At 48.7% G+C, this 15,652-nt stretch overlaps 1 protein-coding gene across 1 annotated transcript in view; it reads left to right on the top strand.

Moving 5' to 3' along the window:
- Positions 1–298: 298 nt before the first annotated feature.
- The window catches only part of supt20 (SPT20 homolog, SAGA complex component), a 62,820-nt gene continuing 47,466 nt past the window's right edge, over positions 299–15,652 (top strand). Inside the window, 10 exon segments of the mRNA XM_046318084.1 lie at positions 299–345; positions 902–997; positions 1,152–1,187; positions 1,643–1,768; positions 2,029–2,155; positions 5,135–5,238; positions 5,808–5,924; positions 6,357–6,410; positions 6,614–6,753; positions 8,716–8,872. Of these exon segments, the coding sequence (XP_046174040.1) occupies positions 995–997; positions 1,152–1,187; positions 1,643–1,768; positions 2,029–2,155; positions 5,135–5,238; positions 5,808–5,924; positions 6,357–6,410; positions 6,614–6,753; positions 8,716–8,872 (864 nt within the window). The 5' untranslated portion in view covers positions 299–345; positions 902–994.

The raw sequence follows: 15,652 nt of genomic DNA, 5'->3' as shown, positions 1-15,652 counted from the left end.
GCATACATTCTACGTATACTACAGTGTGTGCACACTTGTCTCTCAATGTGTAGCTTAAATAAAATGTCACAATATAACAACCAATATGTTAATCTTATTGAAATATTTTTTAAAAATCGTTACGTTACAAAATAAAATGATCTATCCAAGTTATTCCTTGAATGAAAATGTTAAGACAGGAGAGCATCCCAGGGTTCCGCCCACTACCTTTAACCGGAAGTTGAGCTTTTGTTGTCACACTGGAAGAAAATGGCTGCTGCCGTGAGTTTTTTTTCAATGAAGGCACTGAAATAATATCTTGTTTCTTGCATTGGAGTTACGATCTATAACAATGCAACTCGTAAGGCAAGTCCACATTCTAATGTTTAAGATTGAAGCTTCTTCGTGCGTTTGTGTCTCAGCCGTTGTATTGCTAGATAACTTTGGCAGCTTCCCAAGAAGCAAGCTAGCGATGCTAACGGCTAGCCAGCCAGCGAGCTTGTTGCTGTGAACAAATCGCTTGTCTGTGAACATAAAACTATCATCAAGTTAACTGGGTTTCATTAAAAACAACAACGCTGTTCCGTCAAAACGTGTATGGATAGAAACTGGGTGACATTTCACAGCCATATATATTGTGCATCATTTAAGTTGATTATTTGCGAAATCGCCATACGAACATAATTATATGTTACTTAACACTTACCAACCCGCTTAAACGGTCGGTGCCTGTCGTTTTGCTGCTGCTGTTGACTGTGTGTAGACTAGGTTTAACCCTGTGTGTGTGTGTGTGTGTGTGTGTGTGTGTGTGTGTGTGTGTGTGTGTGTGTGTGTGTGTGTGTGTGTGTGTGTGTGTGTGTGTGTGTGTGTGTGTGTGTGTGTGTGTGTGTGTGTGTGTGTGTGTGTGTGTGTACACACACAGGGTTTGAATGGTCGCTATATGGAGGTGTGGGGCTAAGGACAGCTAAGTCTCCTGCAGACCATCACTCACACAAATACCGGTTGGCAGACCACAATGGTAAGCATCCCTTCCACTAACCCTCTGTCCACCTACCCCTTAATATATATATCCATCTGTTTATCCCTCTATCCATTGATTTATCTATCTGTCCATCCAGCACTCTATGTGTCTATCTACGAACAATAACGGATGACTAATGTTCTATTTGCAGCAACACGTTTTGGAATATGCATTGGATCGGGCTGAGGTAAGACTGTCTATTTATTCTGCATGAACAAGGTGATTTCCTGTGTGTGTGTGTGTGTGTGTGTGTGTGTGTGTGTGTGTGTGTGTGTGTGTGTGTGTGTGTGTGTGTGTGTGTGTAGTGGGTGTAGTGTGTGTGTGTGTGTGTAGTGTTTGTGTGTAGTGTTTGTGTGTGTGTGTAGTGTGGGTGTGTAGTGTGGGTGTGTAGTGTGTAGTGGGTGTAGTGTGTGTGTGTGTGTGTGTGTGTGTAGTGTGTAGTGGGTGTAGTGTGTGTGTGTGTGTGTGTGTGTGTGTGTGTGTGTGTGTGTGTGTGTGTGTGTGTAGTGTTTGTGTGTAGTGTTTGTGTGTGTGTGTAGTGTGGGTGTGTAGTGTGGGTGTGTAGTGTTTGTGTGTAGTGTGGGTGTGTGTGTGTGTCTAGGTGTTCATGTATCTGACGTAGATGTATTTCATCTTCTTCAGTACATTGTTGAAAGTGCTCGTCAAAGGCCAGCGAAGAGGAGAGCCTCATCCGGAGGGAAGAAGAGTTTATACCAGAAACTATACGAGCTCTACATCGAAGAGTGTGACAAAGAACCAGAGCTCAAGGTAACCAGGTAGAAGTCAGAGTAGGTTGTGTAGAAAGCGTTTGACAGACCTAATCATTGGACCCATTGACCTGTAGCTTGTGTTCAGCTTGTGTTCATTAGGGCACACCGTAGCAAAAAAAAAAAAATTGTAACACAAAACGAAAGCCAGGGTTCTTATTGGACAAGTTCACATCAGAAGCTACGTAGGAATGTTGAATTGAAACATTATTTGTAAACCAATACCATTTATTGTTATTAATGATTTCCTGTTATGTGTAGAAGCTGCGTAGGAATGTGAACCTACTGGAGAAGCTAATGTGTCAAGAGTCAGTGTCGTGTCTGGTCGTCAACCTCTACCCTGGCAACCAGGGATACTCCCTCATGCTCCGTGGCAAGAATGGATCTGGTGAGAGCCCTATCGATCAATCACTCTATCAATTTATCAAATATTCACAATTAAACTGAACAAGTTCCACAGACATGTGACTAACAGAAATTGAATAATGTGTCCCTGAACAAAAGGGGGGATCAAAATCAAAAGTAACAGTCAGTATCTGCTGTGGCCACCAGCTGCATTAAGTACTGCAGTGCATCTCCTCCTCATGGACTGCACCAGATGTGCCAGTTCTTCCTGTGAGATGTTACTCCACTCTTCCACCAAGGCACCTGCAAGTTCCTGGACATTTCTGGGGGGAATGGCCCTAGCCCTCACCCTCCGATCCAACAGGTCCCAGATGTGCTCAATGGGATTGAGATCCGGGCACTTCGCTGTCCATGGCAGAACACTGACATTCCTGTCTTGCAGTATGAGCAGTATAGGCTGGTGGCATTGTCATGCTAGAGGGTCATGCCAGGATGAGCCTGCAGGAAGGTACCACATGAGGGAGGAGGATGTCTTTCCTGTAACACACAGCGTTGAGACTGTCTGCAATGACAACAAGCTCAGTCCAATGATGCTGTGACACACCGCCCCGGACCATGACGGACCCTCCACCTCCAAATCGATCCCTCTCCAGAGTACAGGCATCGGTGTAACGCTCATTCCTTCAATGATAAACGCCGAATCCGACCATCACCCCTGGTGAAACAAAACCGTGACTCATCAGTGAAGAGCACTTTTTGCCAGTCCTGTCTGGTCCAGCAACGGTGGGTTTGTGCCCATAGGCAACGTTGTTGCCGGTGATGTCTGGTGAGGACCTGCCTTACAACAGGTCTACAAGCCCTCAGTCCAGCCTCTCTCAGCCTATTGCGGACAGTCTGAACACTGATGGAGGGATTGTGTGTTCCTGGTGTAACTCTGTCAGTTGTTGTTGCCATCCTGTACCTATCCCCAGGTGTGATGTTCGGATGTACCGATCCTGTGCAGGTGTTGTACCGATCCTGTGCCACTGCGAGGACGATCAGCTGTCCATCCTGTCTCACTGTAGCGCTGTCATAGGCGTCTCATAGTACGGACATTGCAATTTATTGCCCTGGCCTCATCTGCAGTCCTCATGCCTCCTTGCAGCATGCCTAAGACATGTTCAAGCAGATGAGCTGTAGTGGTAACAGTGTGTTTCTACAGGGCTGTAGTAGTAACAGTGTGTTTCTACAGGGCTGTAGTAGTAACAGAGTGTTTCTACAAGGCTGTAGTAGTAACAGGGTGTTTCTACAGGGCTGTAGTAGTAACCGTGTGTTTCTACAGGGCTGTAGTAGTAACCGTGTGTTTCTACAGGGCTGTAGTAGTAACAGTGTGTTTCTACAGGGCTGTAGTAGTAACAGAGTGTTTCTACAGGGCTGTAGTAGTAACAGTGTGTTTCTACAGGGCTGTAGTAGTAACAGGGTGTTTCTACAGGGCTGTAGTAGTAACAGGGTGTTTCTACAGGGCTGTAGTAGTAACCGTGTGTTTCTACAGGGCTGTAGTAGTACAGGGCTGTAGTAGTAACAGGGTGTTTCTACAGGGCTGTAGTAGTAACAGTGTGTTTCTACAGGGCTGTAGTAGTAACAGTGTGTTTCTACAGGGCTGTAGTAGTAACAGTGTGTTTCTACAGGGCTGTAGTAGTAACAGGGTGTTTCTACAGGGCTGTAGTAGTAACAGGGTGTTTCTACAGGGCTGTAGTAGTAACAGGGTGTTTCTACGGGGCTGTAGTAGTAACCGGGTGTTTCTACAGGGCTGTAGTAGTAACCGGGTGTTTCTACGGGGCTGTAGTAGTAACAGGGTGTTTCTACAGGGCTGTAGTAGTAACAGTGTGTTTCTACAGGGCTGTAGTAGTAACAGGGTCGCTTTGTTTGATAGACTATTCAACTGCATAATGATGAGTCTCTCTCTCTCCCCCATCTCTCTCTTTCCTCCCTCCCCCTCTTCCCCCATCTCTCTCTCTTCCCCCATCTCTCTCTCTCTCTCTTCCCCATCTCTCTTTCTCTCTTCCCCCATCTCTCTTTCTCTCTTCCCCCATCTCTCTTTCTCTCTTCCCCCATCTCTCTTTCTCTCTTCCCCCATCTCTCTTTCCCTCTCTTCTCCCATCTCTCTTTCCCTCTCTTCTCCCATCTCTCTTTCTCTCTTCCCCCATCTCTCTTTCTCTCTTCCCCCATCTCTCTTTCTCTCTTCCCCATCTCTTTTCTCTCTTCCCCCATCTCTCTTTCTCTCTTCCCCCATCTCTCTTTCTCTCTTCCCCCATCTCTCTTTCCCTCTCTTCTCCCATCTCTCTCTCTCTCTCTCTCTCTCTCTCTCTTCCCCCATCTCTCTCTCTCTCTTCCCCATCTCTCTATCTCTCTTCCCCCATCTCTCTATCTCTCTCTTCCCCATCCCTCTCTCTCTCTCTTCCCCCATCTCTCTCGTTCCTCTCTCTCTCTCTTCCCCCATCTCTCTCGTTCCTCTCTCTCTCTCTTCCCCCATCTCTCTCGTTCCTTTCTCTCTCTCTCTTCCCCCATCTCTCTCGTTCCTTTCTCTCTCTCTCTCTTCCCCCATCTTTCTTTCTCTCTCTTCCCCCATCTCTCTATCTCTCCCCCATCTCTCTCTCTCTTCCCCCATCTCTCTATCTCTCTCTTCCCCATCTCTCTTTCTCTCTCTTCCCCCATCTCTCTATCTCTCCCCCCATCTCTCTCTCTCTTCCCCCCATCTCTCTATCTCTCTCTTCCCCCATCTCTCTTTCTCTCTCTTCCCCCATCTCTCTTTCTCTCTCTTCCCCCATCTCTCTTTCTCTCTCTTCCCCATCTCTCTTTCTCTCTCTTCCCCATCTCTCTCTCTCTCTTCCCCCATCTCTCTCGTTCCTCTCTCTCTCTCTCTCTCTCTTCCCCCATCTCTCTCGTTCCTCTCTCTCTCTCTTCCCCATCTCTCTCTCTCTCTTCCCCCTCTTCCCCCCTCTCTCTCTTTCCTCCCTCCCCCTCTTCCCCCATCTCTCTATAGACTCTGAGACGATCCGTCTGCCATATGAGGAAGGCCAGCTGTTGGAGTACTTGGATGCTGAGGAGCTTCCTCCTATCCTGGTGGATCTCTTAGAGAAGTCCCAGGTGTGTGTGTTCCCTCTAACCCTCTGTCTCCTTGTCCCCTCTCTGGCTCCTTGTCTCCTCTCTGACTGCTTGTCTCCTCTCTGGCTCCTTGTCTCCTCTCTGTCTCCTTGTCCCCTCTCTGACTCCTTGTCTCCTCTCTGTCTCCTTGTCCCCTCTCTGTCTCCTTGTCTCCTCTCTGACTGCTTGTCTCCTCTCTGACTGCTTGTCTCCTCTCTGACTGCTTGTCTCCTCTCTGGCTCCTTGTCTCCTCTCTGTCTCCTTGTCCCCTCTCTGACTCCTTGTCCCCTCTCTGTCTCCTTGTCTCCTCTCTGACTGCTTGTCTCCTCTCTGTCTCCTTGTCCCCTCTCTGTCTCCTTGTCCCCTCTCTGTCTCCTTGTCTCCTCTCTGACTGCTTGTCTCCTCTGGCTCCTTGTCTCCTCTCTGGCTCCTTGTCCCCTCTCTGTCTCCTTGTCCCCTCTCTGGCTCCTTGTCCCCTCTCTGACTCCTTGTCCCCTCTCTGACTCCTTGTCCCCTCTCTGACTCCTTGTCCCCTCTCTGACTCCTTGTCCCCTCTCTGACTCCTTGTCCAGGTGAACATCTTCCACTGTGGCTGTGTGGTAGCTGAGGTCCGAGACTACAGACAGTCTGGCAACACTAAGATGCCCTCCTTCCAGAGCAGACACGTCCTGCTACGGCCCACCATGCAGGTAGGAACTAGCCCTGCGTTCTAGAACCATAGAAATAGAAGAGGTAGAGCAGACACCATGCAGGTAGGAACTAGCCCTGCGTTCTAGAACTATAGAAATAGAAGAGGTAGAGCAGACACCATGCAGGTAGGAACTAGCCCTGCGTTCTAGAACCATAGAAATAGAAGAGGTAGAGCAGACACCATGCAGATAGGAACTAGCACTGCTTTCTACAACCATAGAAATAGAAGAGGTAGAGCAGACACCATGCAGGTAGGAACTAGCACTGCTTTCTACAACCATAGAAATAGATGAGGTAGAACAGACACCATGCAGGTGCGAACCATAAGGGGAGATAGTTGGTTTCTATGTTAGAGTGGCGCTCATCATATGTAATCAGAATGATCGATCCTTACACCGTTGATACTATATTCTGACCTTTGACCTCCCCAGACACTGATCTGTGACGTCCATGCCATGACCAGTGACCACCACAAATGGACTCAGGTGAGTTGCCGAGGTCAAACAAACCTGATCACACAATCAAGATGGTGATACTGTTCTCATTCCTCTCCTCCTTCCATCTTCCCTTATCACCTGCCTCTCCCCACTTCATCGATCTCCTTCTCTCTCTCCTCTCTCCCGCTCTCCTCTCTCCCGCTCTCCTCTCTCCCGCTCTCCTCTCTCCCCCTCTCCTCTCTCCCCTCCAGGATGATAAGTTCCAGTTGGAGAGCCAGTTACTGCTGGCCACAGCAGATCCTCTGTGTCTGGATCCATCTATCTCTGTCACCTGTACAGCCAACCACCTGCTCTATAACAAGCAGAAGATGAACACTCACTCTATGAAACGGTACACACAGAGAGACACACAGAGAGACACACAGAGAGACACACAGAGAGACACACAGAGAGACACACAGAGAGAGACCTGCAAACACACACAGAGAGAGACCTGCAGACACACACAGAGAGAGACCTGCAAACACACACAGAGAGAGACCCGCAAACACACACAGAGAGAGACCCGCAAACACACACAGAGAGAGACCCGCAAACACACACAGAGAGAGACCCGCAAACACACACAGAGAGAGACCCGCAAACACACACAGAGAGAGACCCGCAAACACACACAGAGAGAGACCCGCAAACACACACAGAGAGAGACCCGCAAACACACACAGAGAGAGACCCACAAACACACACAGAGAGAGACCCGCAAACACACACAGAGAGAGACCCGCAAACACACACAGAGAGAGACCCGCAAACACACACAGAGAGAGACCCGCAAACACACACAGAGAGAGACCCGCAAACACACACAGAGAGAGACCCGCAAACACACACAGAGAGAGACCCGCAAACACACACAGAGAGAGACCCGCAAACACACACAGAGAGAGACCCGCAAACACACACAGAGAGAGACCCGCAAACACACACAGAGAGAGACCCGCAAACACACACAGAGAGAGACCCGCAAACACACACAGAGAGAGACCCGCAAACACACACAGAGAGAGACCCGCAAACACACACAGAGAGAGACCCACAGCAAACACACACAGAGAGAGACCCGCAAACACACACAGAGAGAGACCCGCAAACACACACAGAGAGAGACCCGCAAACACACACAGAGAGAGACCCGCAAACACACACAGAGAGAGACCCGCAAACACACACAGAGAGAGACCCGCAAACACACACAGAGAGAGACCCGCAAACACACACAGAGAGAGACCCGCAAACACACACAGAGAGAGACCCAAAACACACACAGAGAGAGACCCGCAAACACACACAGAGAGAGACCCGCAAACACACACAGAGAGAGACCCGCAAACACACACAGAGAGAGACCCGCAAACACACACAGAGAGAGACCCGCAAACACACACAGAGAGAGACCCGCAAACACACACAGAGAGAGACCCGCAAACACACACAGAGAGAGACCCGCAAACACACACAGAGAGAGACCCGCAAACACACACAGAGAGAGACCCGCAAAACACACAGAGAGAGACCCGCAAACACACACAGAGAGAGACCCGCAAACACACACAGAGAGAGACCCGCAAACACACACAGAGAGAGACCCGCAAACACACACAGAGAGAGACCCGCAAACACACACAGAGAGAGACCCGCAAACACACACAGAGACCCGCAAACACACACAGAGACCCGCAAACACACACAGAGACCCGCAAACACACACACAGAGACCCGCAAACACACACACAGAGACCCGCAAACACACACACAGAGACCCGCAAACACACACAGAGAGAGACCCGCAAACACACACAGAGAGAGACCCGCAAACACACACAGAGAGAGACCCGCAAACACACACAGAGAGAGACCCGCAAACACACACAGAGAGAGACCCGCAAACACACACAGAGAGAGACCCGCAAACACACACAGAGAGAGACCCGCAAACACACACAGAGAGAGACTCGCAAACACACAGAGAGAGAGACTCGCAAACACACAGAGAGAGAGACTCGCAAACACACAGAGAGAGAGACTCGCAAACACACAGAGAGAGAGACTCGCAAACACACAGAGAGAGAGACTCGTAAACACACAGAGAGACCCGCAAACACACAGAGAGACCCGCAAACACACAGAGAGAGAGAGAGACCCGCAAACACACAGAGAGAGAGAGAGACCCGCAAACACACAGAGAGAGAGAGAGACCCGCAAACACACAGAGAGAGAGACCTACAAACACACAGAGAGATACCTAAAAACACGCTATGAGACACGCATAGACCTGTTTCTCCTCTCTCCGTAGTTGTTTTAAGCGTCACTCTCGGGCGGCGTTGAACCGTCAGCAGGAGCTGTCCTACCTGCCCATGCCCCCCCAGCTGCGTCTCTATGACTACCTGCAGAGGAGGAAGGAGAGGAAGCCGGCCCCCTCGATAGACCTGAAGATCTCAAAGGCCGGAAACGTGAGATCACATTACATTCTGTACACTGCCACCTGTAGATAGACCACCTCTAGATAGACCACCTCTAGATAGACCACCTTTAGATAGACCACCTCTAGATAGACCACCTCTAGATAGACCACCTCTAGATAGACCACCTCTAGATAGACCACCTCTAGATAGACCACACTGCCACCTCTAGATAGACCACCTTTAGATAGACCACCTGTAGATAGACCACCTTTAGATAGACCACCTCTAGATAGACCACACTGCCACCTCTAGATAGACCACCTTTAGATAGACCACCTCTAGATAGACCACCTTTAGATAGACCACCTCTAGATAGACCACACTGCCACCTCTAGATAGACCACCTCGAGATAGACCACCTTTAGATAGACCACACTGCCACCTGTAGATAGACCACACTGCCGCCTCTAGATAGACCACCGCTAGATAGACCACCGCTAGATAGACCACACTGCCACCTGTAGATAGACCACCTCTAGATAGACCGCCTCTAGATAGACCACCTCTAGATAGACCACCTCTAGATAGACCACCTCTAGATAGACCACACTGCCACCTCTAGATAGACCACCGCTAGATAGACCACACTGCCACCTCTAGATAGACCACCGCTAGATAGACCACACTGCCAACTCTAGATAGACCACACTGCCACCTGTAGATAGACCGCCTCTAGATAGACCGCCTCTAGATAGACTACCTCTAGATAGACCACACTACCACCTCTAGATAGACCACCTCTAGATAGACCAAACTACCACCTCTAGATAGACCACCTCTAGATAGACCACACTGCCACCTCTAGATAGACCACCTCTAGATAGACCACCTCTAGATAGACCACCTCTAGATAGACCACCTCTAGATAGACCACCTCTAGATAGACCAAACTACCACCTCTAGATAGACCACCTCTAGATAGACCACACTGCCACCTCTAGATAGACCACCTCGAGATAGACCACCTTTAGATAGACCACACTGCCACCTGTAGATAGACCACACTGCCGCCTCTAGATAGACCACCGCTAGATAGACCACCGCTAGATAGACCACACTGCCACCTGTAGATAGACCACCTCTAGATAGACCGCCTCTAGATAGACCACCTCTAGATAGACCACCTCTAGATAGACCACCTCTAGATAGACCACACTGCCACCTCTAGATAGACCACCGCTAGATAGACCACACTGCCACCTCTAGATAGACCACCGCTAGATAGACCACACTGCCAACTCTAGATAGACCACACTGCCACCTGTAGATAGACCTCTCTAGATAGACCGCCTCTAGATAGACCGCCTCTAGATAGACTACCTCTAGATGGACCAAACTACCACCTCTAGATAGACCACCTCTAGATAGACCACACTGCCACCTCTAGATAGACCACCTCTAGATAGACCACCTCTAGATAGACCACCTCTAGATAGACCAAACTACCACCTCTAGATAGACCACCTCTAGATAGACCACACTACCACCTCTAGATAGACCACCTCTAGATAGACCACCTCTAGATAGACCACACTGCCACCTTTTTTTTACCTTTATTTAACCAGGCAAGTCAGTTAAGAACATATTCTTATTTTCAATGACGGCCTAGGAACAGTGGGTTAACTGCCTGTTCAGGGGCAGAATGACAGATTTGTACCTTGTCAGCTCGGGGGTTTGAACTCTCAACCTTCCGGTTACTAGTCCAACGCTCTAACCACTAGGCTACGCTGCCGCCCCACCTGTAGATAGACCACCTGTAGATAGACCACCGCTAGATAGACCACCGCTAGATAGACCACCGCTAAATAGACCACCTGTAGATTTTCACCTCTAGATAGACCACCGCTAGATAGACCACCTGTAGATTTTCACCTCTAGATAGACCACCGCTAGATAGACCACCGCTAAATAGACCACCTGTAGATAGACCACCTCTAGATAGACCACCTCTAGATAGACCACCTTTAGATAGACCACCTCTAGATAGACCACCTCTAGATAGACCACCTCTAGATAGACCACCTCTAGATAGACCACCTCTAGATAGACCACACTGCCACCTCTAGATAGACCACCTTTAGATAGACCACCTGTAGATAGACCACCTTTAGATAGACCACCTCTAGATAGACCACACTGCCACCTCTAGATAGACCACCTTTAGATAGACCACCTCTAGATAGACCACCTTTAGATAGACCACCTCTAGATAGACCACACTGCCACCTCTAGATAGACCACCTCGAGATAGACCACCTTTAGATAGACCACACTGCCACCTGTAGATAGACCACACTGCCGCCTCTAGATAGACCACCGCTAGATAGACCACCGCTAGATAGACCACACTGCCACCTGTAGATAGACCACCTCTAGATAGACCGCCTCTAGATAGACCACCTCTAGATAGACCACCTCTAGATAGACCACCTCTAGATAGACCACACTGCCACCTCTAGATAGACCACCGCTAGATAGACCACACTGCCACCTCTAGATAGACCACCGCTAGATAGACCACACTGCCAACTCTAGATAGACCACACTGCCACCTGTAGATAGACCGCCTCTAGATAGACCGCCTCTAGATAGACTACCTCTAGATAGACCACACTACCACCTCTAGATAGACCACCTCTAGATAGACCAAACTACCACCTCTAGATAGACCACCTCTAGATAGACCACACTGCCACCTCTAGATAGACCACCTCTAGATAGACCACCTCTAGATAGACCACCTCTAGATAGACCACCTCTAGATAGACCACCTCTAGATAGACCAAACTACCACCTCTAGATAGACCACCTCTAGATAGACCACACTGCCACCTCTAGATAGACCACCTCGAGATAGACCACCTTTAGATAGACCACACTGCCACCTGTAGATAGACCACACTGCCGCCTCTAGATAGACCACCGCTAGATAGACCACCGCTAGATAGACCACACTGCCACCTGTAGATAGACCACCTCTAGATAGACCGCCTCTAGATAGACCACCTCTAGATAGACCACCTCTAGATAGACCACCTCTAGATAGACCACACTGCCACCTCTAGATAGACCACCGCTAGATAGACCACACTGCCACCTCTAGATAGACCACCGCTAGATAGACCACACTGCCAACTCTAGATAGACCACACTGCCACCTGTAGATAGACCTCTCTAGATAGACCGCCTCTAGATAGACCGCCTCTAGATAGACTACCTCTAGATAGACCAAACTACCACCTCTAGATAGACCACCTCTAGATAGACCACACTGCCACCTCTAGATAGACCACCTCTAGATAGACCACCTCTAGATAGACCACCTCTAGATAGACCAAACTACCACCTCTAGATAGACCACCTCTAGATAGACCACACTACCACCTCTAGATAGACCACCTCTAGATAGACCACCTCTAGATAGACCACACTGCCACCTTTTTTTTACCTTTATTTAACCAGGCAAGTCAGTTAAGAACATATTCTTATTTTCAATGACGGCCTAGGAACAGTGGGTTAACTGCCTGTTCAGGGGCAGAATGACAGATTTGTACCTTGTCAGCTCGGGGGTTTGAACTCTCAACCTTCCGGTTACTAGTCCAACGCTCTAACCACTAGGCTACGCTGCCGCCCCACCTGTAGATAGACCACCTGTAGATAGACCACCGCTAGATAGACCACCGCTAGATAGACCACCGCTAAATAGACCACCTGTAGATTTTCACCTCTAGATAGACCACCGCTAGATAGACCACCTGTAGATTTTCACCTCTAGATAGACCACCGCTAGATAGACCACCGCTAAATAGACCACCTGTAGATAGACCACCGCTAGATAGACCACCGCTAGATAGACCACCTGTAGATAGACCACCTGTAGATTTTCACCTCTAGATAGACCACCGCTAGATAGACCACCGCTAAATAGACCACCTGTAGATAGACCACCGCTAGATAGACCACCGCTAGATAGACCACCTGTAGATAGTCCACCTGTAGATTTTCACCTGTAGATAGACCACCGCTAGATAGACTACCTCTAGATAGACCACACTTCCACCTCTAGATAGACCACCTCTAGATAGACCACACTTCCACCTCTAGATAGACCACCGCTAGATGACCACCTGTAGAATGACCACCTTTAGATAGACCACCTCTAGAATGACCACCTTTAGATAGACTACTGCTAGATAGACCACCTCTAGATAGACCACACTTCCACCTCTAGATAGACCACCTCTAGATAGACCACACTTCCACCGCTAGATAGACCACACTTCCACCTCTAGATAGACCACCGCTAGATGACCACCTGTAGAATGACCACCTTTAGATAGACCACCTCTAGAATGACCACCTTTAGATAGACTACTGCAAGATAGACCACCTCTAGATAGACCACACTTCCACCTCTAGATAGACCACCTCTAGATAGACCACACTTCCACCTCTAGATAGACCACACTACCACCTCTAGATAGACCACCTCTAGATAGACCAAACTACCACCTCTAGATAAACCACCTCTAGATAGACCACACTGCCACCTCTAGATAGACCACCTCTAGATAGACCACCTCTAGATAGACCAAACTACCACCTCTAGATAGACCACCCTACCACCTCTAGATAGACCACCTCTAGATAGTAAGTCGCTCTGGATAAGAGCGTCTGCTAAATGACTTAAATTTAAATGTAAACCACCTCTAGATAGACCACCTGTAGATAGACCACCTGTAGATAGACCACCTCTAGATAGACCAAACTACCACCTCTAGATAGACCACACTGCCACCTTTTTTTTACCTTTATTTAACCAGGCAAGTCAGTTAAGAACATATTCTTAATTTCAATGACGGCCTAGGAACAGTGGGTTAACAGGGGCAGAACGACAGCTCGGGGGTTTGAACTCGCAACCTTCCGGTTACTAGTCCAATGCTCTAACCACACGCTGCCGCCCCACCTGTAGATAGACCACCTCTAGATAGACCACCTGTAGATAGACCACCTCTAGATAGACCACCTGTAGATAGACCACCTGTAGATAGACCACCGCTAGATAGACCACCTGTAGATAGACCACTTGTAGATAGACCACCTCTAGATAGACCACACTACCACCTCTTGATAGACCACCTGTAGATAGACCACCTCTAGATAGACCACACTACCACCTCTTGATAGACCACCTCTAGATAGACCACCTCTAGATAGACCACACTTCCACCTCTTGATAGACCACCTCTAGATAGACCACCTCTAGATAGACCACACTTCCACCTCTAGATAGACCACCTCTAGATAGACCACCTCTAGAATGACCACACTACCACCTCTAGATAGACCACCTCTAGATAGACCACCTGTAGAATGACCACACTACCACCTCTAGATAGACCACACTACCACCTCTAGATAGACCACCTCTAGATAGACCACCTCTAGATAGACCACACTACCACCTCTAGATAGACCACCTCTAGATAGACCACACTACCACCTCTAGATAGACCACCTCTAGATAGACCACACTGCCACCTCTAGATAGACCACACTGCCTTCTCTAGATAGACCACACTGCCACCTCTAGATAGACCACACTGCCACCTCTAGATAGACCACACTGCCACCTCTAGATAGACCACACTGCCACCTCTAGATAGACCACACTGCCACCTCTAGATAGACCACACTGCCACCTCTAGATAGACCACACTGCCACCTCTAGATAGACCACACTGCCACCTCTAGATAGACCACACTGCCACCTCTAGATAGACCACACGACCACCTCTAGATAGACCACACTACCACCTCTAGATAGACCACACTGCCACCTGTAGATAGACCACCTGTAGATAGACCGCCTCTAGATAGACCACCTCTAGATAGACCACACTACCACCTCTAGATAGACCACCTCTAGATAGACCACCTCTAGATAGACCACACTACCACCTCTAGATAGACCACCTCTAGATAGACCACACTACCACCTCTAGATAGACCACCTCTAGATAGACCACACTACCACCTCTAGATAGACCACCCTACCACCTCTAGATAGACCACCTCTAGATAGTAAGTCGCTCTGGATAAGAGCGTCTGCTAAATGACTTAAATTTAAATGTAAATGTAGACCACCTCTAGATAGACCACCTCTAGATAGACCACCTCTAGATAGACCACCTCTAGATAGACCAAACTACCACCTCTAGATAGACCACACTGCCACCTTTTTTTACCTTTATTTAACCAGGCAAGTCAGTTAAGAACATATTCTTAATTTCGCTCTAACCACTAGGCTACGCTGCCGCCCCACCGCTAGATAGACCACACTGCCACCTCTAGATAGACCACACTGCCACCTCTAGATAGACCACACTGCCACCTCTAGATAGACCACACGACCACCTCTAGATAGACCACACTACCACCTCTAGATAGACCACACTACCACCTCTAGATAGACCACACTGCCACCTGTAGATAGACCACCTGTAGATAGACCGCCTCTAGATAGACCACCTCTAGATAGACCACACTACCACCTCTAGATAGACCACCTCTAGATAGACCACCTCTAGATAGACCACACTACCACCTCTAGATAGACCACCTCTAGATAGACCACACTACCACCTCTAGATAGACCACCTCTAGATAGACCACACTACCACCTCTAGATAGACCACCCTACCACCTCTAGATAGACCACCTCTAGATAGTAAGTCGCTCTGGATAAGAGCGTCTGCTAAATGACTT

Source organism: Oncorhynchus gorbuscha, linkage group LG20 (genome assembly GCF_021184085.1).
Source record: "Oncorhynchus gorbuscha isolate QuinsamMale2020 ecotype Even-year linkage group LG20, OgorEven_v1.0, whole genome shotgun sequence".
NCBI lineage: Eukaryota > Metazoa > Chordata > Actinopteri > Salmoniformes > Salmonidae > Oncorhynchus > Oncorhynchus gorbuscha.
Note: the sequence above shows the minus strand (reverse complement) of the source record. Positions and strands in the feature narration are given on the sequence as shown.